Source organism: Phytophthora infestans, genomic scaffold (assembly GCF_000142945.1).
Source record: "Phytophthora infestans T30-4 supercont1.30 genomic scaffold, whole genome shotgun sequence".
NCBI lineage: Eukaryota > Oomycota > Peronosporomycetes > Peronosporales > Peronosporaceae > Phytophthora > Phytophthora infestans.
The window spans coordinates 1736457-1762604 of NW_003303729.1; the positions used below are offsets into that span (position 1 = coordinate 1736457).

Consider the following 26148-nt stretch of genomic DNA (forward strand, 5'->3'; position numbering starts at 1 on the left):
CGACTGTCCCGCGGAAAGACTCCGCAGACGGTCCTTCCTCAAGCCCGTCCTCAAGGGTCGCTGTCAGAAGCTAGGATCCCGGGGACAGGGGAACGCCGGGAGCTAGTAAGGGCGGGACGCCCTACAGGGGAAGAACTAAGTCTTCGTGATGGGTGCGCGGGTGGCGCGTACCACGGGGAGTTAGCCCCTGAGAGTCTTCGCACTCTCGAATCGGCGAAGAGCAGCGGCGGGCTGCTCGTAGTATACGGATGTGTACGGGGATACGATCATCTCTTTAGCATCTTGATCAATTCTGGGGCGTCAAAAAAATTCGCACACCGCCAGACGGTTGCTCGTAACAGCAACAAGTTGTCCGATGCTTTGAGAGAAAGCAAGGGCAACGGGACGGTGTCAGTGCGACTGGCCGACGGGAAGGTCGTCACTATCCCCAACGTCCAGGTGGATCTGGCTGTCAAGTTTGAAGACTTTGACAGCCTCGAACGGTTCACTGTTCTCGATATGGATCCATATGATATGATCTTGGGCATGCTCTGGCTTGAGAAGCACGAGCCCTGGATCGACTGGCGAGGCAAGGCAATCGGTGCTAGCCGCCGCCCTGCGCAGTCCGACAGAGCATTGGTGAGTCATGTTCCACCTCTGTCAGGACCCGGGGCGCCCGCAAGGGTTGCCATGGTACCAAAGCATCCGGTAGATGCTTGGAAGTCGTCGACGTATATGACGACTCCGAGGATGTTTTGATGGTGGCAGCGCCCAGAAGAGGTGCTGGCCAAGTGGGTACCCTAGGTTTACAAGCAAGTAACTTAGTTCCGCAGACAGCAGCAGCTGCCACGAGCACTGAGAACAGCATGTTCAGAGTGGGTAGCAGAGTTCCCCTAGCGGTCGCCCAGACCTTAACTGAAGAGGAAGACGTCGGATACGCTTCCTGTGTGGGTACCACAGTGCCACACGCGGGCGACCAGACCTTAACTGAAGAGGAAGGCGTCGAACACGCTTCCTGTGGGAGTACCACAGTACCACACAAGGCCACGAGTGCCTCGGATGTCGTAGCGCCGACATCCCTAGATGTGGGCAGCACAGCTCCACGTCACGGTCGCCGTCGTCAACGACGCCGCCGCTGCCTCAAGTCGGATCCGAACTTCGTTCAGATCGACGTCGCTTCTAGCGACTCGGAGTCCAGGGCCCGGGCTCCTCCGACAAGGCCGGTGGAAGAGTGTTATCACATCTTCGATGGCGAGACCGGTTTACCTGTCAAGGCATCTGGTGTCCACTTGGAGCCGTTGCCAGAGGTTGCAGAGATACAGAACCTCGAGGAAATGACGGTCGAGGCTTTCCTGGCCAACCTCAAGGCTGGAGAGATTGCTGCGATGGTGCTCATGAGGCCTGAGACCACTCGGGAGGAGCTGAACCCATCCTCTGGCTTGGACGAGAACGTCCTGGAAGACCTAAACAGGCAGCGTCAGGCGCGCTTGGGTTCTGATATCCTTAAGAACCCCAAGGATCCGGTGTATCCTTTGGTGACGGAGTATGCGGACGTGGTGAACAAACACCCACTGACCCAACTCCCACCGGATCGAGGAGTACAGCATGAGATTGATCTCGTGCCTGGCACGAAGTATTGTGTCACGAGGCAATGGCCTCTCCCGCGCGAACAGTGCGAGGTCATTGATGCCTTCTCCGCCGCGAAAGCGAAGGCAGGCATGGTGCGGGAGTCGAAATTCCCGCACTCGACGCCGACTTTCTGCGTTCGGAAGCCGAGCAAAAGTGGCGTCTAGTTCATGCTTACAACAAGCTGAACAACGCGACGGGGCCGGCCCAAACACCAATCCCGCGAAAGGATGTGTTGTTAAACAACATGGCCGGGAGCGTACTGTACAGAGCGCTGGATTTGGTAGACGGATTTTTACCAGATCCTGATGCGAGAGAGTGACATACCGCTCACCGCGGTGAGCACCCCAAGCGGCATGCTTTGGGAGTGGCTCGTCATGCCACAGGGTCTGTCTAACGCCCCGGCGACGTTCAATCGCCTGGTGATGCAACTGTTCCACCCTTTGCGTACCTTCGTACAGACGTACTTCGACGACATATTCGTCCATAGCAGTGACGAGGGAGGCAAGACGGCCATGGAGATGCATCTAGGACACCTCCGTCGAGTGTTGGACGAGATGCCAGCGAACAAGCTCTACGCCAACATCGACAAGTGCGTTTTCGCGTCACCAGAGATTAAAGTTCTCGGTTGCTTCGTAAGCAACGTGGGCGTTCGGGCTGACCCAGACAAGGTCAAGGCCATAGCAGCATGGCCGACGCCCCGATCCCAGAAGGATCTTCGAAAGTGGTTGAACTTGGCCAGCTACCTTCACAAAGACAGCGCTGGGTACGCGGGCTTCGCTAAGCCCTTGTCGAGCCTCCTTCAGAAGGACGTCGACTGGCGCTGGGAGCAAGAGCACCAGGATGCTTTTGACAGCATCAAGGCCAGTCTCCAAGAGGCCCATGTCCTGGCCCTGCCGGACGAGACGAAGCCGTTTAGCGTCGTCTGCGATGCCTCCGATTACGCCATCGGATGTGCATTGCTGCAGGCCGACACGGCTGGACAGGAACGAGTCATCTCGTTCCAGTCCAGGCAGCTCAAAGCCGCCGAGCGGAACTACCCTGTCCATGACAAGGAGCTCCTGTCAATGAAATATGCCCTTGTGAAGTTTCGTGTTAACCATCTGGGCTCTCGTCCCTTCGTGATTTACACAGATCACGCATCCTTGAGGACGGCGACTAACTCGCCTCACCTCTCCCAAAGGATGGCGAGGTGGCTGTCCTTCTTCGCGGAGTACAACTTCCGCATCGAATACAAGCCGGACAAGCTCAACGTGCTTGCGGACGCCCTCTCTCGGCGTCCTGACTATGAGCTGGCCCACATCCCACAGGTGACAACGGATCTATATGATCGGATACGCATGACGTATCGGGACGATGAAGCTGTCGCGCTCATCGTCAAGTTCCTCATGGCAGGAACGAGCGCGAAGTCCGACTGGCTCTCGTCGCGACAGCGCTCACGGCTCCACCGATATGAGTTGAAGGATGGACTCCTCTATTTCCGGGTGGAGCCCAGCGAACCTCCACGGGTGGCCGTACCCAACGACGAGGACCTGAAGTTCGATATCCTCGCGGAGGCGCACGTTGCGCCCTCCAGCGGCCACTTGGGCCGCGAGAAGATCTTTCTGTCGGTCTCTCAGGCCTTCTGGTGGACTAACATGTACAAGTGGGTCGCCCGGTACGTTAAGACATGTGAAACATGTCAGCGGGTCAAACCCGCAGGGCACGCTTCGGCTCCACTACAGAGCCTGCCCGTACCGGCTGACTGTTGGAAGTCAATGAGTCTTGATTTCATCTTTGGCCTTCCTACCGACGCGCACGGCAACACCGTAATTTTAATGTTCGTGTGTCGGCTGAGCAAGATGGTGCATCTTGCTCCGATTCCCGTCACTGTTACGGGCGAACAACCCGCAGGATTGTTCGTCGATGGCGTGTTCCGCTATCACGATCTCCCGGAGACGATTGTCTCGGACCGAGACCTGCGGTTCACGGCTGCGCTTTTGAAAACGCTGCTCCCTTTACTGGGATGTCCCCTGCGGATCATCCGCAGACAGACGGCCAGACAGAGCGCGTCAATCGAGTGCTCGAGGACACTCTGCGCAGTGTGTGCGCGGCAGTACCACGTACTGTGGTCGACGCAGCTTCCAGTTGTTGAGTTTGCGCTCAGCAACGCGGTGCACGCGTTCACGGGGCTCACGCCGTTCTACTAGAACGGCTTCCGTCACCCCAGAGTGCCTCTCACTCTTCGAGGAGACACTGACCCCTCTATTCTAAGTCACCAATTGACGTGATCATAATCTTCGCGAACGTGACGTTCAGGCCTGGTACGAACAAATTGAGCTGAAAAATAAATGAGAGATTTAGAAGGAAAACCATCAGACTGAGGCGAATCCAGAACATCCAGTTGGCTTGCCACCCTTCCGACGGAGCGCACAATGGAATGCACTCCAGTAATAACGCTGAGCAGAGAGCTGGCAGCGGTGTAAGGATGCAAACGAGGAGGACGCGTGTCTTCGATGTCGTCTTGCAGTAGTGGTTGAGACTTTCGACCCGTTCGATCGAGTACGAACCTTGACGACCAACCCGAATTCCGTTTCATCGCTCTTCGGTATCCCATCCTGTGTGTGCAGCTAGTTTGCCAGCCCTTACGTTTTGAGCGCTAGTGACCGCTCTTGCATCCATGCTGACGCTTTTCACTTTCGACGAGTAGTGTTTGCAGCCGATTTAAATATAGCAAAAAAATAAACGCATTCAGCTGAAATGAGACGAAGCATGAACGCCAAATTATAAGGTCTACGCTGCAAAATTATTAAAATTATTCATTGAACATTATAATAGCTTTGCATTTGAAAAACCACCGAGCCAGTTTAGCAAGTTCAGATTTTTCAGGATCATTCTGAAAGCTATACGCATTGATCTCGTCGAAAGGCACGAATGCACCTCGAACCAGTATGATCGAGAGTTTCATACGTCTTCACAGCTTTAGTGCGGTAGCAGTCGAGTCATTTCTACCTCAAGATCCAGGTTCAATAGTTTTAGAGATGCATTCGCGCTTTAGAGCCGTCCCAAATGTGGTTTTTTGTTTTACAAATCACCAGTTGTAATCAAATAGATCGGTTTTAGATTCATCTAGTACAGGTTCAACTCCCACAAATAATTATCACGGGAGACGCCACGGCGGCGATTGATTATCATTTCAGGCAAAGATATCATTTCATAGAAATGAAGTGGTCCCCACAACAAGCCTGTTGGCCTAGAATAGCTGCATTCAACAACGCACAGCTCACAAAGACCGTCTAGCATGCCGTCGAAGCCTCGTGCTCTTCGCGTGGGCAACCTCACTGAAGGAGAAAAAATGCAGCTGTACGACAAGCACAAACGTGAGCCAAAGCTGACCCAGAACCAGTTAGCAGAGTGGTGTCGTGTCAAGTTCAGCCTAGAAAAGGCTCCTGTCCAAGGTACAATATCAAACATTCTGCGACGCTTCAAGAAGTCACCAGCCATGCTAATTGCTCCTGATCGAAAGTCAAATCGAGCAGTCACGAACCCAGAACTAGATGCCGCTCTTGCTCTTTGGGTTAATGATAAGCAGGCGAACAGCGTACCCATTTCTGACGAGCTCATTCAAACCAAGGCAAGGGAGCTGTACGAAGCTTTGAAGGAGCGTGGAGTGACAGGCAAGGAGATTTCGTTTTCAGCTTGTTGGCTTAGTGCTTTTAAAGCACGGCATGACTTTAAACGCATTCGTCTCCATGGGGAAGCAGCAAGCGTAGATAGTGAAGCTGCCGTCAGCTTTCTGGCTCGCATACAGCCTAAGTTGGATAGCTACGCTGCTGCCGAGATTTTTAACTTCAATGAAACGGGGCTTTTTATCGCCGCGCGCCTACAACTACAATTGGAAAAGGGCATGCTTCGCTTCGAGGGAGCAAGCACGACAAGACTAGGATCACTATTGGCTTAGCTGTCAATATGGAAGGCACCTGCCAGCTCAAACCGTTGTTCATTGGGCATGCTAAAAAGCCCCGTGCTTTCAAGAAAAAGACCCCTCTTGAGCAAGGTTTCACGCACTACTACTCGAACAAAAAGGCGTGGATGACAACCGTGATTTTCCGTGATTGGTTGGAACGAATGAACGCTCAGATGCTACGCAACGACAAAAAAATCATCCTTTTGATTGATAATGCTTCGTCACACGTGAATGTGGAGCTCTCTCATGTCGAAATTGTATTCCTTCCAGCCAATGCTACGGCCATACTTCAGCCTTTGGACGGAGGCATAATTGGATGCTTCAAAGCCCACTACAGACGTTTACAGCTTATACATGCTGTAGCTGCAGCTGACAGAAACGAGAAGGACTGGTTCAAAGTAGACGTTTTGACTGCGATGCGATGGGTAAAACTAGCCTGGAATGAAGTGTCGTGCGATACAATTGTCAACTGTTGGAGGAGGTGTGGATATTCTTGTGATTACGCGTCATCAACAAGAGTTTATCCTCTAGGAGTTCGGCGTTCAATGGAAGCCTCTCTGGCTGATATTGTCCAGGCCGTTGAGGTTTTGCAGCTTTCAAGCTGCTCATCCGTTGATGATATCCTGAATCCGCCAGGTGAAAATGAAGTGCATTTTGCCTACAGTGACTCTGAAGTTGTAGTCATAGTGATTGGCGTGGATGGTGATGATAGCATCGAGGATGACGACGAAGAAGGGCAGCATGAAATCCCTGATGACGCTGAATTCGCTGCTGCGATGGATGTCGTTCTCCGCAAGTTGATGGCTGAGAGCGATTCCACAGAAGCGCTATGCATCACTAGAAACTATTTGAACAGGAGCTTGTTCGAGTACAACAAGAACAAGCTTGTGCGCAAGAGGCAGCAACTCATTACCTCGCACTTTAAGCCAATTTGAAATTATCATCGAGGTAGCCGATCTCTATTAAATATCAGCTAAGACAGATAATATTAAGGCCAATACAAATTCCAATATAAGCAAAACGGGAGATCGTGAAATGGCAAATTTTGATCATTTATCACGCCATATTAGATGATAGAGCATCAATTATGGGGGTTGCACCTGTATTCACACAAACGGCCCTTCACTTTGATTATTTTAGCGTCACAATTATATGCAATATCGATATAAAAATGCAATCATACTGAACCTGGTATGCTAAGAATTTAGGATCCCAACTAATGCCAAGACACTCGAAGATGCAAATACGCTGAGCAAACGTACAAAGAAACCTGCGACGGGTCGTGTGTACGGATGCAAATATGATTAAAAAAAGTTAAAATTAAAATCATTTGCTGGCTGCCAAAGCTCGTTGAATTAAGTGGCAAGAACTTCACTATTCTTCGATAGTAAAATATCGTCACACTCGTGGGTCTTGTCCGTAGTGATGCCAAAATGTGTTTCGTCCTGGTTGAAAGTAGCATTTTCGTCCAATTTACCATTTTCTAACGCTCGTTTGAGCTTTCCCAGGTGTGCTGCCACAATGTGCTCTTATATCTTTCATTCTCAAAGCTGCATTCTAGCTTGCCACTCTGACACCACATCCAGCACCTGTTTGAGTACGCAAGTCGGCTTGGTTGAAGCGTTTTAAGTTAATGTGCCTAGTTGAAGTAATTAGTGTGGGTTTGCCGATGAAGGTCGGAAGGCAGAAATAGTGTGGGCTATACTATTTACGCACCCACACTAATGATCCACCTACAATAAATACGCTTTTTGCTGTAGCGGCCAACACCACCGGGAAAAAAGCTGATATTTGGTATACCGAGCTGTATATGGCGTATACAAGTGGACCGATATACTCGACGTACTCGACCAGGACGAGGTATTCGCTGTGCAAAAAGAGCTGCAGGCTTTGGACGATCAGCTGCTTAATTCATATTGGAATTCAGAGAGGTGCGAGCAAACGCGATAGTTGTGGTAAGTCCTTATCAAGAGCGAGGGGTGCCGCACGATTAGGACAGAATGAAATGTCGTCATCCCGAACGACCAGGTTGTTGACGATGAGTGTGGCTGTGACGATGAATCCAACTGCGTTCAGTATCTGATCGCTGTCAAGTACGGCATGTTTACACCATCCGATTACGGATGACCAATCGAAAACTATAAGCGACATGTATTGATCAGTAAGATCACTCATTTTCGTATTCGACACAAGATACGAGCGTCAAGCGCGTCACTGGCACTGAAGCCTGTGACAATACGTTCAACTGACAACACAAAAATCGAGTGTGAGCGCGTGCAATGGTCCAAGTGCGAGGTCAACAATGATGAGCGCTGCAGTGAGATACAGAGAACTTGAAGTGGAAATACACACTGTAGCGAAGAGAGAGCTAACAAAATACGCCGACATCGCGTTGCAATTATCGTAATTTTCCCGACTTGCACAATGATAACCGCTCACCCGTGATAGTTCACTGGCAAGAGATCGTACAGACTTACACAGTTCACGCTATTAATTATTATGACCCCATCCCAAAGCGACATCAACGATGCTGAGCGACCGGCGGTCTTGTACGTCAAGACGAGTTTCGTCATATACCATTGTTTCTGCTCCAAACAACATATTTTTTAAGCAAAAATGTGTTCTTGTAGCCAACATAACAAACCCGTAGCCAATACAGATCTGCTTACCAAATTTCAAAGCGTGTGACGACGTAAGTAGACGTCTACGATGGGGTTGAAATATGCTGACGAAGTAGCAGCGCCTCTCCAGGCCTCACCATAACGTCGCGAGAGGTGGCGTCAATTCACGCTACACCGGACCCAGTCACTCGTACTTCAAGGTAAAAAATAAAAGTGAATTATAATAAGTCTTTTTGTCATATTTAGGTGATGTCACAGGGCCACACTATTTGTTCAGTGACACTTTAGTGTGGCCCTCACTAATTCCACAAGGACATAATAAGTGTGGGTACCGTACCCCACACTAATACTTCATCTCCCTCGGTGCGTAAATACCGGGGGCACACTATATACACTTTTTGCTGTGTGCGATTGGCTTTCGATTTTGGGCCCTTCTGCAGTATCAACTTGAGCACTTAGGTACGTTCTACTTGCAGTGGTTTCTCTGCCGAAATTGTAACTTATTGGCAACTTGCTCTGGTACTAGCTCTCCAGCAACTCAAAAGTTGAGCCTTTTTTTCGTATAAAATAGCCCTTGATTAAATGCAAAGTTTCAGTTTCCCAGTTATTCCTGTATTTTTTTATTTGTGTTCGTAGGTAGCGTGGGTTACTATACGCTTGCCGTGTAATTTGTCGCGATGATTAGCAACTGCTTCAGTGCGCGAGTGGCCCCAGCAACACCAGAAGTCAGTCTTGAAGATCGGTGGAATCGGATACAAGTGGGTCATCAGGGCTCGTACTCAATCGAACGAGTCGAAAGTCTTCAGCACTACTGCAAGACTACGTCCAGAACCCGAGTCATCCTCGTATGCATCCTCACACCACTGCCAGCATTGTGTTTAGCCTTGTTGCTTGAGTGTATCCCGTTATCTTCTCCGTCAGAAGGGTGGCAAGCCAACTGGGCATTATGGGTCCGCTTGGGTTTGACCGTGTTTTTACTAAACTTTGCTGCTATCAATCAGCTTCATCTGTTTGTACCCGGTCTAAACGTTACCTTTGCGAAGGTTTTGACAGCAACAATTGGGTCTACTGTTTCCTGTTTGGCAGTGATCGTTCTTGCTGCAATCACTATCGGTTTTCCTGTCCCTTTCGGCTATCAATTGGGTGGGACAAGCATGACTATTTTCCTTCCGTTGATAATTAGACTCGTCCTAGGTCCAGAACCTTATCAGAGTGGCTCCCCCCACCGCCCGCATCTACAGCGATTCTATCGACTTACCGTTGTCTACATCATGCTAGTCGCAGGCTTTCCGCTCTTCAAAGTTCTTTATGACCAATTACCGGAGAAATCTCAAATATGTGCAATACTCATCCTGCCCATCTGGAAATTTGGGGCAAAGCATGTGCTTCCCGAGAATTGGAAGATTTTATCCCCGAGATTGTGGCCTTGTCAGCGGATTTTGTCAGCTCACTCTTCGTCGCAGTGTGTATTTCCACGTCCAGTTCGCTGTACCTCGCTGCGGGTTTTATCATCGTAGACGTCGGACAATCCATGTTGGAGTTCAGAGAGGTGCAAGATAACGCGAATGTTCTGTTAAGTCTTCATCAAGAACGTCGACAGTCGAAGGAATATCTCGGCATCAAGAATCCAATTAAAGCAAGCGAAAGCGACAGTTTGTTAACGACAATGCTAGCTGTGACTCGGAATCCTAGCTCCTACAACATCCGATCTCTGTCGAGTGCGCGGTTGAGAGCATGCTTGCCCCATCCCATTACCCAGGACCAAGAGAAAGCTCTGAATCACCTCGAAGATTCAGGCGTGTATACATCCAACACATCAAGAAGATCGCCTTCGGAACGAAAGATACGTGTGTCGAGCGCGATTACTGTACCGGAGCCTAGCGACATCACGTCTAAAACTGGTAGTGAAAGCTCCGAGCGGGAGCAAAAGTCGAAGCAGCTGGTCGTCCAAAGTCTGCAGCTTCTGTTTCACTGCGAATACCTCGTCCTAGTCGAATACGTTGAGTGTATCGTTCCACTTGTATACGTCATCTACAAGTCGGTGGCTGAGCAGCTCCCAAATATTTGCTACTTCCCTGGTGGCGCTGGCAATTGGGGAGTATCTGCTGTCGTGAATGTGCTGATCTCCGCGATATTGGAAATTGGGTCACTCGTTATGCTCAACATTGTGCTGCAACGCAAATTTTCGTTCTCGCCGATTTACCAGCTTGCGTTTGTGCTTGAGACACAAATCATGACGGTTCAGACTAAATTACTCATTACGATATTGGTCCTACTGCAGTATCAACTTGAGCACTTGGGTACGTTCTGTTCAGTGACCTTTGCGTCGATAGCACTAACTAATGATGTTTTGCAGGCGTAGACTTCTCCTTTCGCTTCCAATGGCTGCACCAGTAGGTCGAGCTGCGAAATGTACCCATCTGGCCAAAATGTAGCCATTTTATATTTGTGTGCGATTTTTCGATAAAAATGGAGCGTATGGCGGCGCAGATGGAGCGCGATCTGCGCTCCAAGTACAACCATCTCATGGTGAAATGGTACGAGGCCGTGGACTGGACAGAGCCGCTCATTGTGGGGCTGCTCAGCTTCCACGTGGTGCTTTTGGCTACACTCTGGCTTACGCGCAAGCGGCTCTACACTCAGTTCGCGCTCTTCGTGCTCATCATTCTGCTGGTAATGAGCACTGAGGCGCTTAACAAGTGGGCGAGGGAGAACTGGCGTCTATTTGCCACTCAGCGGTACTTCGACGAGCAAGGTGTCTTCATGGGTATCTTCTACGCAGGGCCGCTCTTGGCTTCAGGCTTTTTCCAACTGGTATGTGGTATCCATGATGACAAGTTGGGATGATGGCTACATTCTTGTCTAACGTCGAATTCCTGCTGTTCCTGTAGCTGCTGAGCATGAAGAACATGGTGGACATGGTGGTGATCGTCAAAAGAGCTGAGTATCGACAGCAACTTAAGGCCAAGAAAGACAAGTAGACAATAAATAAAAAGAAAAAACATTACAAAAAAAAGATTGACTTCATGTAGCCACTTTACTACATTGCCGTAGTAGCCGTTTTGGAGTCTAATCCAGCTCCTTCACGGGGTATTCTTTCATCCACAGGTCATGGATGAACTCGTACAGCTCGTTAGACACCGACACCTTGTACGGCGTCGGGTTGAGCGATCTAACCACATCTTCACGGACCAGTTCGAACTGTTCCGTCACGTACTGACGTCGCTCCTCCAGAGTCGGCAACTCGCCCACAATGCCGCCATTGGGTCCGTCCCAGCACAAACTGTGCAACGGAATAACTTGAGACGGCGTCACGTACGCGCGGCGCAGCTCATCGAAGGGATTCCGACACAGCATTTTCTTGCCGATCGCGGGGGCTTTCTCGTTGCATCCAGTCATGAGATCCAGCAGGGGTTTGCCATTTGCACCAATGAGACGGAACGCTTCCTTCCGACCCGGGATCGTCACCTTGCTCACGTCTTGAGACAACTTGATGCGTGGCTCGCCGTTGATCTCCACGAGCTTGTACACCATACCGAGTGCAGGTTGAGCTTGACAGGTCACGAGATGGGTACCGATGCCGTACGAGTTGATCTCGTGACGTTGCTCGTTCAGAGAGTTCAGTACTGGCTCATTGATATCGTTACTAGCTGTAATGTTCAGCTCCTTGAAGTAGTCGATGCCGTAGCTCTCGCCTGCGGTCACAAAGGCTGCCCGACAGCGCTTCGAGAGATACGACAGATCGCCACTGTCAAGACGAATCCCGACCGGCTTGTGACCCAATTCGTGCAGGGCCAGCGCGACACAGATGAAGTTTGGCACTCCCGACTGCATGTAGCCATGTTAGAGAAATGTAGCCATTTGTGAGAGATAAGGTAGAACGTACCGACAACGTGTCGTACGTGTCAACCAGAGCCAAGAAAGCGTCCGGGAACGCAATAGCGTACGAGATGAAAGCTGCAAGCTCGCCCTAGCACCAAAGACAGCGTTAATTTGCCAGAAATCGCCTTTAAAATATCCAATACCCAAGTCTTACATCGTTGGTCTGGGTGTGGCCAAGTTCGGTACGGTATTTCAGCACCACATCGAGGAAGTTCTTGCCGTCCAGCATAGTGACCTTCACATCGTCTAATGAAGTGTGTGCTTGCACAAACGCATGTGCATGTGTACCCATAATGGGGATCTTATGCAACTTCCCAGCCAGCACGTTGCTGGTGCCTGAAAAGCCAGCCATGTACGAGTATCTCGAGGCACTGAGACCGCCGTCCGGTCCCTGCGCACGACGCAATCCGAACTCCAGCAGATTCTTGTCAGGACCCGCCGCCTTCTTGAAGCGCGTGGCGTTGGTGGTGATGAGACTGGCGAAGTTGAGCAGGTTGAGCAATGGCGTCTCCAATAGCTGCCCGACACCCAGACTACCCTCGATACGCACAAGAGGGATGCGTGGGAAGACAATGGAGCCTTCCTTGATGGCATATACCTTTACACTGGAGCAGTCGAGCGTCGAGAGCCACGTAAAAAAGCCTTCCCCGGCGTGGGGTAGCACTTGACGTAGATACTCAATGTCACTGGCGGTAAATTTGAACGTGTTGACCATAGCAAGCGCTTCTTCGAGGCCTGCGAACACTGTATACTCGCCGTGGAATGGGTTCTTACGGAAGAACAAGTCGAACACGGCGTGGTCGTTGTGGCGCCCTACCTTCCAGTACGCGTAGACCCTGACAGAGTGGCGTCAGATAAGTTTTAAAAGTAGGGCAAGACGTAGAACGCGAGACGTACATGGTGATTTGATACAGGTCGGTGAGCATGGGACCCACCAGTGAGTTGGTGGGCTCGAGGACGTCGCCGTTCATCATCGGTGGACGGAGGGAGGGCGGAGGTGGTCGCGGGGAGATATTTTGCCAAGTGCAGATCGTTTACCACGTACGCTGGAAAAAGAACCTACGAACCATCAACCCTTGATACTTATGGACCGAGGAGTCTGTGAAAATGGAACTAATGTGAATAGCTACGGAAACGAACTTGACTTGCAGCATTATTGTTATTTGTTATATCCGTCTTATACCGATATAAGTAGATTGATCAGGTTTATTCGTTTGCCACGCATGTCACATGCAAATGCCCACACAAGAAAGTAGCAAAATGCGAATTTTTGGTGCTAGCCTTTCACTTGCTTTCTTGTTACCGGTATGCAGAGCATTCGTTTAGGTCAAAGAGCTGCATAGAGTGAGATGCAAATAAACCTAAAAAAATAAAAAAATCTTAATCCTTACTCAGAAGTCAGAGCCATTTGTATTTTACGGCAACGAAAAATCTTTTTGAAAAATATTGAAAAACCACATTAGCGGTCAGAATAAAAAAAACATCTTATTCTGCCCGATAAATCTGGGGATTTTTCTGAATGACCGGGTCGAGCGCAATGCATTCATCACTTGCGCCGCTCATTTTGCAAAGTAAAACATCAATCTGCGAGGTGGGAATTGTCAATCAGGAAGAGCAAGCAATGAATGCTTGCGCTTGACTTTCGTTACATTTGTGACGTGGCGTTGACCCCGTTGGTGGCTCATAATCCGTGACAGCTCTGCATAATTAAAACCGAACGTTTGGTCCGATTCTGCAGCTAAGTGTTTGCTCTCAGCTCTCGGGTTGTGAGCCTGGATCCCACAACCATGTTTTTTTCGGCCGCCATTTTACAGAATCTAGTGCTTCATTTATTTTGCTATCTGCGGGGGGGTTGTTGCTGTTACATGCAGCGTTCTAGAATCGCTCGTCCGCGTAGTCACGTTGACAAAAAAGCAAAGCAGGGCGAGAATTCTTAAGTGAGGTAAGATCAATACATACTGTATCCCAGGTCATTGCTTTTTTGTAACTTCACATGTCACTTTTAAGTTATTTTGAAAATAATATGCTGACTTTTGAAGAAACGAGGTGTGAAAAGTCATGGCGCAATCTACAATTTTTAATTCGGACTTTAGTGGATCTTAAACGGACCTTTTGCGGGCTCAAGTTATGTTGGGGTGGGATAAAATAGAGGTTTTTCTAACAGAAGTGACGTCATAGGCGGCTAAAGTACCTTTTAACCCTTTCGCGTCCGCCTTGCGCTGTATAGTATAGTGACCCTCAGTCACGCGCGTCTAAAGGAGCCGAAACGGCACCTTTTGCTTATCCCACCTTGCTGTAGCCATTGTGCAATCGGTCATCGCGCGATTGATCGACTTATCAAAAGGGACTGTTTTAGCTCCTTTTAGAATGCACAGTGATTGGACACTTGTGCATTCCGGTATTATTCAGCCAATCGGGACTGGGCAGATCAGCGTCTAGAAACGTAATTCCGGAAAATAGTGACACGCCTTGACTTGTCACAGAGTGTGACTCACACTGGAAGCGATGATTCGTACTGCAGCAGTGTCGATATGGCCTGGAAAAGCATACATGTACCACGAACATGTATCACGGTACTTGGCAACCATCAAACATTGCAATGATTAACCTGGACCCCCCAGTGCAGCGTACTTGGTCGCACCAGTAGCTACATTCGATCGAGCCGTGCTTATTCCTAATCAGGACGTCTTTCAGTACGACTCGTACTGTAGTACGACGGTGCATCATGATGCAAGATCATTGATAAAGGATGTACCTCAAGTATGCACTTCTCTTCATTTCAGTAAGTATATCCGCTAGCACAGAGATGACGACAAGCGCATGGCCACCGGGAATGCTTCGACCATTGTCAAATATCTTGGTTTCAGTATTGAAATTGCACGTTCAATGGTTGTACAGCCAAATGGTAGATTACCTTTTTCAATTTATAGTATTACGTTTGTATTGTCCAGTTCTCTTCTGGCAATGAATTCTTAAAACTAATACGGTTGGATCTGCTTACTCGGTGCATCATTACTGGATATAACGACAAGTTGCCTCATGGCGAGCGCCCAGCGGTCGACCGCTGGTGGCTCCCATGATGATCATCAAGAACCAGGCCCATTCGCTCGGCTTCTTGCAGAAGCTGTGTGTGATCAAGAAGAAAAGGATGAATCCATACCAGACAGCAGTGTTTTAGCTAGCCGCGGAGAGCAGCAATTGATGCTTGAAAGACGGTCTAGTACGCTACAAGGCACAGATGAAGCTACTGAAAGACGACATTATTGCGGAAGCAAGAATCAGCACCGAGTACATAGTCCCAGAAACCCACAAGATCAATGTAGCTCAATTTACCAAGCTGATCACACTAGCCTGGAAAATCAAGCAAAAAGCAAGACCTCAGAATCTGCCACAGGCAAGAAAAGGCAAAGTCAAGCTGGACAACGAAAATTAACCACTAACGAGCAACCGCGAAAGACACAGCGCAATTTATCCTCAGCTCTTGATGGCACCGCTGCCCATAACGCTGATGATTCCTGATCAAACACAACAGCCGCAGAATCGACGTCCACCTCCATTGATCCAGCTCCGACGGCCCCCAAGAAACGCAAAAAAGCCTCAACGTCGCGGGGACAGCAGCTTTCAGCTGTGATGGCAGGAATTTACGTGAATAAGCTTGTAGCTTTCTCGCCGATAAAGGAGGCGTGGCTTAAATCGAAGAAATTATACAGTGATGCGGGCAGCGCATACATCGTTGGCCGAATTACTCGATTTGACAAGAAAAAAGCTATGCTGGAGATTCAATGGTTGGATATACAATTCCAAAAACAAGATGAATATGTCGGTGTGAGTGTTGTGCAGCGCGGTATTGAAAACTACAGCAATATCATGAAGTCGCCGTCCAAACCGGCGTGGAGGTCACTATGTGAGGAGGATGAAAGCGAGGTTCAAATACAGGAGGACGCTAGCGATATGGAGGAGGTAGATGACGATTATTAACGCTACATACCGGACGTGGAGCTTCCAACGACGATGCATGAAGTGGAGACAATATTCAACATGAAGTTTGATCCCAGAGCTCACATCGATGGTCCTGCCGATCTCTATCAACATGCTGATGGGTCTACAAAAACTAGAATTCGAGCGGAATATCGACATTTATTTGAGCATTCGGCATCGTCTTCGTTTTTCGCCTACATTTCCGTTTACTTTTGGATTGAAGTACTTCATCAATCAAACACAGCTATGCGAAACTATGAGCGTGAAAGGCGACTGAGTCACCGGCCGTTGTTTACGCTGCAGGAGTTGATGACTTTCTTAGGAATACTGTGGTATATGAAGCTCGTAGACAAGGGAGAATATGCGAATTACTGGGGGTCCCAAATTGAAGATCGACTCTTAGGTAGCAGCAGCATTGGCCTTGAGCGTGTAATGCCACTGACAAGGCTCAAGCTGCTGCGAAAGTTATTTTGCTTTCGAGCTACAGGTACCTCGTCCGTAACGCCGTCGACAGCGACAAATTCAGGTGGCAGTGCAGTAGTGCAGACCAACAGCGACGAACCACAGCTTAATGCAACACATGGACCAGTGCCTACTGCGAATGGTGAACCCTGTGAAGACAGTGATGCCACTGCTTCGATTTCTGGAGAACCTATTCCTATTGCAGGTGAACCGCCATTGCCTCGTAAAGCAGACCCGGTTGTTTAAATTCGATCCTTGCTGAACATGTTGAAAATAGCGGGAGGTAAATACGTCGAGTTGGGCAGAGATGTATCGCTCGATGAAGCAAGCGTGGCGTGTCGATCAAAGTTCGGGCGGTACCTAATAATGTTCAATCCCATGAAGCCGGGTGGCAAATATCACTTCAGAATATACATGTTGTGCTGTGCGACTACATGGATTGCAGTGAACTTTCGTGTCCATTGTGATAGCGATATTTCCGATCGACTGGAGGCTGTCATTCCATCAGCTGAAATTCAGGAGCTTCGTGAAGATTTAGAAACTCTCAAAACTGTACGAGGGCAAGTTTTAGAGGTGGTTAGCCCGCTACATTTCTCAAACCGCGTCGTCAACGCCGACAACTATTACATGTCCGCCCAGTTATTAGCAGCACTCAAGGTAAAGGGTCTCTATGGACGTGGTACCGTGCGTGCAAATAGCTTTCACTTCCCGAAGCATGTAGTGCTACAGAAAGCACAGTGTAGTCGGGGAACATACCGTCAGGCCGTTTCAGTAGATCACGAAATGGTTGCAGTATCGTGGTTTGACAGTGCAGTTGTGAAGATGGTGTCAACGCAGACAGCTCTACTGCTTCAGAGCTGACTCGTCGTGTGGGAAGCCGACAGCAGCCGTACACTGCTCCAGCGTGTGTGGCTCAGTATAACACACACATGCAGGGGGTGGACCGCTTAGATCAGTTGAGAGCACGATTCTCTCTCGCAGACGGACATTCATTCAACAAGTGGTACAAGAATTTTGGTATGGCATTAGTTGACGTTGCACGAGTCAATGCATATATGACGAGGAGACAAGTTGTAGACATGAGCAATGCGCGTGACCCCCACCGAGATTTTGTCTCTCAGCTAGCCGAAGAGTTACTCTCAGGAAAATGGATGAATGCTCCTAGTGATCGAAGGATGTTCTACGCTGCTTGTGGAGGTGTTACCCCAGCATCTTGTGGTGATGTGCTGGCCGGGTGGATGTGCGGTGTTGAATCGGTCGACACTGCTAACAGTCCTCAAAAACGATGTGTTGCGGTGTCGTCAAAACAACTATTCCACTACAGCAGGAAGCGACGGCAGTGCGTAGTGTGTCGCTGAAACTGTGCTAACCGACCACTGTACACTTCATAACGTTAGTCTTTGCCAGACTATCAACACCGCAATGTCCAAGTCGTATTACTGCCAACAGCCAGGTCTCACTTGCTGGGAAAAATTCCACACTTTTTATCTTCCGCAACATCTATTCTCGAGCAAAGGGAACATCATGAAAGCTTCTGAGCTGTACAAAATGAAACTAAAGGATCCGCCTCCAAGTTCCCCACAGAAAAAAGCCCAGCTGTGCGCAGTATTCTCTAAAGTGCCAATATATCATGTTTTCACTCCGCTTCGCTCCGTGTAGATGTACAGCTTTACTAAGGATGATGTCCAACTTACTGATACGTTGACTTCTCTATTGAATTCCCAGCGACAGCAAAATGTCTTCAGGCAGACAGCACTATGACGAGGGCACACTGAGCTTGTAAATATTGCAACCCACGCTTTAGGCATCAGAGCAAACTCATCCTCGATGTGAATTGTTGCTGAGGGCTCAAACCGGAGATTGTTTGTGTACACAATAGTTTCCTCTGAAAAAGGACTCACCAGCGATAATTCCGTATCACGTACATCTTGACCGCACACATAGAGCTTACGCAAATTTGGCCAGCGATCTGCAAATGTTTCAACGATCTTGACGTTCTCTTCAACCAACCCACTGCGACATTCAATCCCAATACTCTGTCTAACGTTCGTCTCCAGGGCAAACTGTGATATAATATTCCCCACGTCAGACCCGACATCAAGAAAAACGTCACTGCCGGCAACCAGTTTTATCTTACCGATTGCTGCAATCAGTGCACTCACTGCATCAGGTAGAAGTTCACCAGCATTTAGAGCCGGCAAAGAAGCAGGATAGATGACAGTTTTTCTCGTGACACCTCCGAAAATGGTATCCACTGCAACCGCTGACTCGCTGACCGGCAGAGACGGACTCCATTGCTGAAGAAAGCCTGTGATTTGCAGCATTGAGAGCTGCTCCGTGGATCTGGTACCTACTGTTAAACATGGTGAGCTTTGAACAGCTTGGTTCTCTGCCTCAGAAAGGCTCACAGAACCCTGTAGTGAACCAGAAGGTTCGGCGGCATGATCAACATGTTGCTGACTTTGGTGGGCCTCCCTTGCACGGGCCTGAATGAATCTCTCTTGCGTTTGGTACGAACGCTGTAAGCCTCTATCACGGATCCGGTGCAGGATGGAGCTCCTTCTTCCACGCGAGGTTTGTGCTGGAGTGAAGAAAGCGCGTGGAAAAGCTGCTAGTGTAGTGGGCCACGCCATTACATAAGTAGGTAGATTTATATTACAAAAGTAGGTGCAGCAGCACACGGCTAGCGTGTGCTGAACTGCCGTCATCCTATTGGTTGATATATGGGGAGCCAGACCCATTATCACCCAATAAGGGTTTGACGTGTATTTGAGTGGTCAGGGCAAGCTGCCCTGGACCTAAATAAAAACAGAGTTGATTTTCCTTCAGACTAAGCACTTGGTTTCACTATCGCGGAACTTGCACGCTTCCTCATTATTACGTGTAAGCTAGTAACGGACACTCTAGGCCCGTTACACCTGGTAGCACTTTGTAGTCCTTCCCATGACCAAGTTCACAATGAGCCAAGGCCAGACGTCTGAAGCTTCAGGGCCAACCCTGGAGCATGCTGCTTTCCCTCATCTCACTCGTGTCGAGTGGGAAGCCTTTCACCGCCTTGCGGCGGTGTCCGGTGAGGCTGTTGTCGCGTCGCTGCTGAGCTCAGCGACTCCCGATACACAACGTCAAGCAGATCAAGAGTTCATGGAACGCGAGCTCGCTGACGCGAATCGGCGAGCGACAACTCTCTCGCGTTCCTCGAGGAATGACATCGTCAAGTTGGAAACGTCAACCTACTCCGGTGAAGGAGCGAATCGCCTTCCGGTGAATCGCTGGTTTCGCGAAGTCGACATCGCTATCGCCTCGAGGATGATCGAGGCGCAAGGAGCGAAAGTTAACTTCTTACTTTCCCGACTGGCCGGGAAAGCCAAGGAGTGGGCACTCGGCAAACTGGTCGTAAACAACGATGCGTTCTCCACCCTGGAGGCCCTCCCGAGTGATCTTCGTCTCGCCTTCGAGCCTCCACAAGACGAGTCCCGAGTGCGCGCAGAGTTCTTCGCTCTGCGACAAGGCAAGATGACCATGCGCGACTACGTCCAGAAGACACGCCACCTCGCGTCCTGCATCGTCACCAATCCGATTGACATGGCATCTCAAGTCCACGTCTTCGTGTTCGGCATGCGTGAAGGCATGACGCGATACTGTCTGACTCGAGCGGAACCCTCCTCACTCGAGGAGGCATTTGCTCTCGCACTTCGTGAAGACTACGTAGTGGCGGCGTCGTACGCGCGGGCAATGTCCGCGGAAGCTCAAGAGTCAGCTCCGGAGCCGATGGAGATCGATGCGATTGACGTGTCGAACAACCGCCGTCGTGCAGTCCCTCGCGCGAATAATGGTCGTCCCAGTCGATCCCTCACTTGCTTCCGCTGTCGGAAGGTTGGACATCGCGCGGCTGAGTGCCGCGCGCCCGCGCCAGTGCTCACGCATACTGTCGATGCCTCTCCTACCGATCAGCCAAAAAACGGTCAGGGCCAGTAGGTGCGGGGCGCCCTACTGGCTGGAATGGAGGTCCGGGTCCCCCGGTGGCAACCCAACCTTCTAGCCCTCGCGTGCTACACGCACACTTCAATGCCACCACAGCGTCGGGCGACTCAAGACTGATCATCATCAGCCTCCATGTCGCCGGCGCCCGACGTCCACTACGCGCGCTTGTGGACTCAGGAGCGACAAACAACTTCTTCCGTGAGTCGTGTTTGTCGACGCTACCCAGCGAAATCGCTGTCCGCAACGGTCGCGGACAGGTTGTAGTCAAGCTTGCTGACGGAAAGCCGCGCCACGTCGCGCGGCGCGAGATTACGTTGCCGTACACTTTCGACGGCTTTCGCAGCAATGACGACTTCCTCGTGATTGAGATGAACTACGCATTCGATTGCATCCTGGGCATCCCGTGGTTGTCACGGTATCAACCAGAGATTGACTGGTTGGCCCGCTCGGTTAAACACCGCAGCGGTTTCGACGTGAGCGAGGTGTTCACCCACCTCCTGGTTGCCCAGAAGGACTGGCCCCACGTCACCGTCGTGGACCGTTCGTCCACGACGCAGGCTGGACACAGAGTGAGCGATGGCCCTCTCTGCACGGCTTGCGCAGTGCTGTTGCACGAAGACTCTTCGCCGCGAGGCGAGGGCAAGAACACGATGGCGGTCGAGCAGGGGCTCCCGCAATACGAGCAAGCGGTCGAGCATGGGTTCCCGCAGCGCACAACTGCGGTCGAGCATGGGTTCCCGCGGCGCACCACAGCGGTCGAGCATGAGTTCCCGCAGCACAATATGGCGGTCGAGCATGGGCTCCCGCAATGCAACACGGCGGTCGAGCAGTCGAGACTCCCGTCACCCGAGCCGGTGGTCGAGCAGTTGGAGCTCCCGCCGAACGACCACGCGGTCAAGCAGTGGCCCCCGCGTGTGACCGGCACAGACGAGAGTGAGCTTCAGTGCCTAGAGCGGGGTGATACATCGTCCAGCGAGAGCGATTCTTCCTCCTCGAGTACACACTCGAGGCGCCGGGCAAAGAAGTCGAAGCGCCGTCATTTGAAGCCACGACGTGAAACTGCACCGAGCGGCATCTCACAGACGGAGTCGGTCTGTGTCATTGAGCACGTGGACGACGGCATGGACCGTCAGCGCACCGTCGATCTTGTGTGTCCACCTCGCGACGCTCAATCGATCACCCGGCTTCCAGGTCTCTCCTGGAAGACCTTCCTTCGTGGTCTCAAGGTTGGTGAGGCTGAGCAGGTCTGCCTGATCACAGACACTTCGTCTACGCCACTCGAAGGGAACACCGTCAGTGATGACGACGGATCCACCCGTCTCAAGAGCGCCGAACCGAAGTCCGCTCGCGAGGAGCGATTCGCAGCGCAGTCCTGGGAGTCCTTGCGCGAGTCTGGTAATCCAGTGTACGAGACCGTCCGCGAATACGCGGACGTCTTTCCCGATAAGATTCCAGCCGAACTGCCTGCCGATCGAGGCGTCCGCCACGAGATCGATCTCGCGCCCGGTTCGAAGTACTGTGTGACGCGGCAGTGGCCGCTGCCGCGAGACCAAGTCAAGGCCATCGACGACTTCTTCGAGAATCGCCGTAAAGCGGGTCACGTGCGTGAGAGTGTCTCTCCACATTCGAGCCCAACGTTCTGTGTGAAGAAGGCCACAGGCGGATGGCGCATCGTTCATGCCTTTAACAAGTTCAATGATGCGACCATCCCCGCGCAAACCCCAATTCCCTGGAAGGACATGGTGCTCGACACCATGGCGGGCAGTGTCGTCTTCAGCGCCATCGACTTGACCGATGGATTCTATCAGATCTTGATGAGACCGAGCGACATCCCCCTGACAGCGGTCAGCACCCCCAGCGGTATGCTCTGGGAGTGGCTTGTGATGCCACAAGGCTTGAAGAATGCTCCCGCCACGTTCAATCGCATGGTCTCCCATGTGCTGCGTCCGCTTCGAGACTTCGCACCGAGCTACTTCGACGACATCTTCGTGCACAGCCGCGCTGAGGATGGTCTCAGCGCGATAGAAGTCCACTTGAGGCCCTTAAAACAGGTCTTCCAAGTGATGCGCGAGAACAAGTTGTACGCGAACCTGAAGAAGTGTATCTTCTGCGCGCCGGAGATTCCGGTGCTGGGCTGCTTCGTGGGCAAGGACGGCGTTCGCGCCGACCCGGAGAAGGTGTCCTCTATCTGCGCATGGCCGTCACCAAAGAACCCCACTGAGTTGCGTCAGTGGTTGGGGCTAGCAAATTATCTCCACAAGTACACGAAGAATTACGCCGGATTGATCCAGCCCCTCTCATCACTCCTGAAGAAAGATGCCACATGGGTCTGGTCACCCGCGCACCAAGCCGCCTTCGACTCAGTGAAGAAGAGCCTCGCTGAGGCGCCGATCCTAGCTCTTCCCGACGACTCGAAACCATATCACGTCGTTTGCGACGCGAGCGACTTTGCCATCGGCTGTGCGCTGATGCAGTTTGACGACGAAGGACGTGAACGGGTCGTCAGCTATCAGTCTCGACAGATGAAGCCAGCGGAGCGCAACTATCCTGTCCACGACAAGGAGCTTCTCGCGATGCGCTACGCTCTGATTAAATTCAGAGTGTACTTACTCGGCGAGCAAACCTTCGCAGTGTATACCGATCACGCATCGCTAAGGACAGCGATGAAGAGCCCTCATCTTTCCCAGCGAATGGCTCGCTGGTTGTCGTTCTTCTCCGAGTATAATTTCGTGGTTCACTACAAACCCGGCAAGAACAACATCCTTGCAGATGCTCTGTCTCGTCGTCCAGATTACGACCCACGCGATTCGCTGGGTCGACAACCGCTGCATGATGAAGACGACGAAGACAACTGTGCTATGTGCTTGGCGTCGGGATTGAACCTGACGAGCGTGTCTTCAGAAACCCCACTCCGCGACGAAATCCGGACTGCGTATGAATTCGATCCGGTCTATTCGAGTATTCTGGAACATCTTCGCTCGCCCAGTGAAAAGACACTGAGTGCTTTGTCCCGCTCCACACGCCATCAAATCGATAGGTATCGGATTGAAGACGGGCTGCTAACGTACAGCATCGATCGCTTCGATGCTTCGCGTGTAGTGGTTCCCGACGATCCTGACTTGCGCTCGCGGATCATCCACGAGTTCCACGATATCCCCCTTGGCGCTCACTTGGGCCGTGAGAAGACATTCGCCGCAGTGTCGCGCGACTTTTACTGGCCCCACATGTATAAGTGGGTGCGCAAGTAGGTGAGGACCTGCGAGATCTGCCAACGCGTGAAACCGTCCGCGTCATCGCAGGCTCCCCTGCGTCCCTTACCAGTGGCCACCGAGGCATGGCGCTCGGTGTCGATGGACTTCGTCTTTGGCCTCCCACCCGACTCCGCCGGGCACTCCGGTGTCCTGGTATTCGTCGACAGATTCAGCAAGATGGTTCACCTCATCCCGGTCCCGGATACGATCACCGCGACCGATACCGCGGTGCACTTCGTGGATGCAGTCTTCCGTCATCATGGCATGCCCGAGTCCATTGTTTCGGACCGCGATCCGCGGTTCACGTCTGCTTTCTGGACGAAGCTCTTCGAGCTATCAGGGACAAAGCTGCTGATGTCGACGGCCGCTCATCCGGAGACGGATGGCCAAACCGAGCGAGTTAATCGCGTCCTTGAGGACGTACTTCGCAGCTATGCGACGTCGTTTACGAGCTGGAGCTCGTTCCTTCCGCTTGCTGAGTTCGCGCTGAACAACGCGGTTCACGCGTCGACTGGCTTGACTCCTTTCTTCGTCAGCAACGCTCGGCACCCTCGCGTTCCAGCTCTCCTCGCCGTGGGCCGTCCCACGGCGCCGTGTGGCTCCACTCTGGGTGGGGGTGAAAGAGGCGACAACCACTTTGTGACAACTCCGGTTTTGAACCCACAACCGGTTACCATACCGGTTGCCGACAAGCCTTCTACGCCAACACCGGTAATGGACCCTCAACCGGTTTCCATACCGGTTGCCGCCTCCTCCTCGAGTGCAGCCTCATCTTCAGCGACTGTTAACGCAGTGACACACGCCCAGGCCAGGAAGGCCCTGACGACTCCCCGCGACGCAGTGTCCCCTCTCGCCTCGTGGACGAATCGTGCCCTGATCAGTCCTGGGCACCGCTAACGCGGTGTCTCCATCAGCGAACTACGCGCCAAAGCAACCGGCACATCCGGCTGATAACACCGCTGTCTCAGACTTCCTCCTCCAGCGCCAAGCAGTCACCCGATACGTCCGCGACGCGCTGCAGACGGCGGTCGACAAGCAGAAGGAAAACGCGGACAAGCGCGGCCGCAAACACACAGTAAAGTTCGCGACAGGAGATCGAGTGCTCCTGTCGACTTCAGGAATCAGAGACTCTGCCGTCACCAACCTCGGCGCGAGTAAACTCGCACCGCGTTTTATTGGGCCATTTACGGTGACTAAGGTTATTGGCGAGGCTTACACACTGGATATCCCCACGTCGCTGCGACTACATCCGACGTTCTACGTCGGACGACTCAAGCAATACCTGCCCGCTACGATTCCTTCTTCGACTCAGTCTCCTGAGCCGCCGGCGCATATAGCGGCCGCCCCGCCCGACGCGCGCGCCGAGCCATCGCGCCATTCACACCAGGCGCCTGCTCCACCGTCCCGCTCTGCAGACTACCATGTACCGCGCGCTCAAGAAGCCTCACGCGCGCCAAGAGTTCCCGATTCGACTGACGAGTCTCAGTCGCAGTCCTCACGGCCTTTGCAGCCGCGTTCTGGGCCTCCTCCGCCTCCTGATACGCCGTCCAGAAGCTCCCCGCGAGATCTTCCTCGCGGCTCCCAACCAGAACGTCAGTCGTATCAGCGGGACGGTCCCCCGCCGATTGTCGACTCAGCTGGCGAGATCCGCTGGATAGTCGAGAAGATTGTCGATCATAAAGACCCGCCCCGTCGGTCGGGGCAGCGCCATGTGTCCACCAGTCGCACGGCTCCCGCCGCGCGCCGCTATAGGGTACGATGGCTTGGCTTTCCGGCGGACCAAGATACGTGGGAACCCCGCGCGAATCTTCTTTGCGATGCCCCGGATGTGATCCAAGAGTACGACTCCAGTCTTCCTGCGCCGGAGAGCGCCGCGAATAATCACGCGGCGGCCGAGAACGGGATCTCCAGTCTGCACGACCACGCGAGCGTGATCGAGAACGACGCTGCTGGCGATCGCGCGAGCGCGACCGAGAACGACGACCCGAGATCTCGTAATCCCAACGGAGCGGCGGAGATGCGCTTCGTCAAGATGAGTGTCGGCGCGAGCCGGCGCGACTAGCGGCGCTGGCCTTTTCGGACAGCGAGCGCCGGTAACGCTCGATCCAGGCATTCTCGCGATCACTGAGCGGATGCTCGGCGACATGGGCTCTCCACTCGTCCGTAGTCGGGCGAGACGACACACACCTCCTGCAGCCTTCAGCAACTCGCACGTAGCAGATGCGGTCGTCGGCGTTCCAAGCGCTGTCGCAGATTCGTACGCGCAGCTCGCCCAAGGAATGGCCCCCGATGATTTCTTCCCGGTATGCGATCCAGTCGACGAGATTCTCTTCCTGCGCTTGCGTCCGGTTCCAGCGCCGGATGAAGGCGCACCACGACTCTTGTAGCGCACTGTGGTCGACGCCGTCCACCGGCTTCTGGC

The 26148-nt window shown here is 51.9% G+C and overlaps 3 protein-coding genes across 3 annotated transcripts; 2 read left to right on the top strand and 1 right to left on the bottom strand.

The window, feature by feature from the left end:
* Nucleotides 1–9508: 9508 nt before the first annotated feature.
* PITG_13989 (uncharacterized protein) lies at nucleotides 9509–10569 on the top strand (the record flags this gene model as incomplete). The annotated part of the gene is made up of 2 exons (XM_002899598.1): nucleotides 9509–10472; nucleotides 10529–10569. The coding sequence occupies 2 exons, from the start codon at nucleotides 9509–9511 to the stop codon at nucleotides 10567–10569; spliced, it is 1005 nt and encodes a 334-aa protein (XP_002899644.1).
* A 72-nt stretch (nucleotides 10570–10641) lies between these two features.
* PITG_13990 (uncharacterized protein) lies at nucleotides 10642–11153 on the top strand (the record flags this gene model as incomplete). The annotated part of the gene is made up of 2 exons (XM_002899599.1): nucleotides 10642–10986; nucleotides 11064–11153. The coding sequence occupies 2 exons, from the start codon at nucleotides 10642–10644 to the stop codon at nucleotides 11151–11153; spliced, it is 435 nt and encodes a 144-aa protein (XP_002899645.1).
* An 88-nt stretch (nucleotides 11154–11241) lies between these two features.
* PITG_13991 (nicotinate phosphoribosyltransferase, putative) lies at nucleotides 11242–13075 on the bottom strand (the record flags this gene model as incomplete). Its single annotated transcript, XM_002899600.1, has 4 exons — nucleotides 11242–12000; nucleotides 12059–12142; nucleotides 12209–12890; nucleotides 12952–13075. 4 exons carry the CDS (start codon nucleotides 13026–13028, stop codon nucleotides 11242–11244), a joined length of 1602 nt encoding a protein of 533 aa, XP_002899646.1.
* Between the last annotated feature and the right edge of the window lie 13073 nt (nucleotides 13076–26148).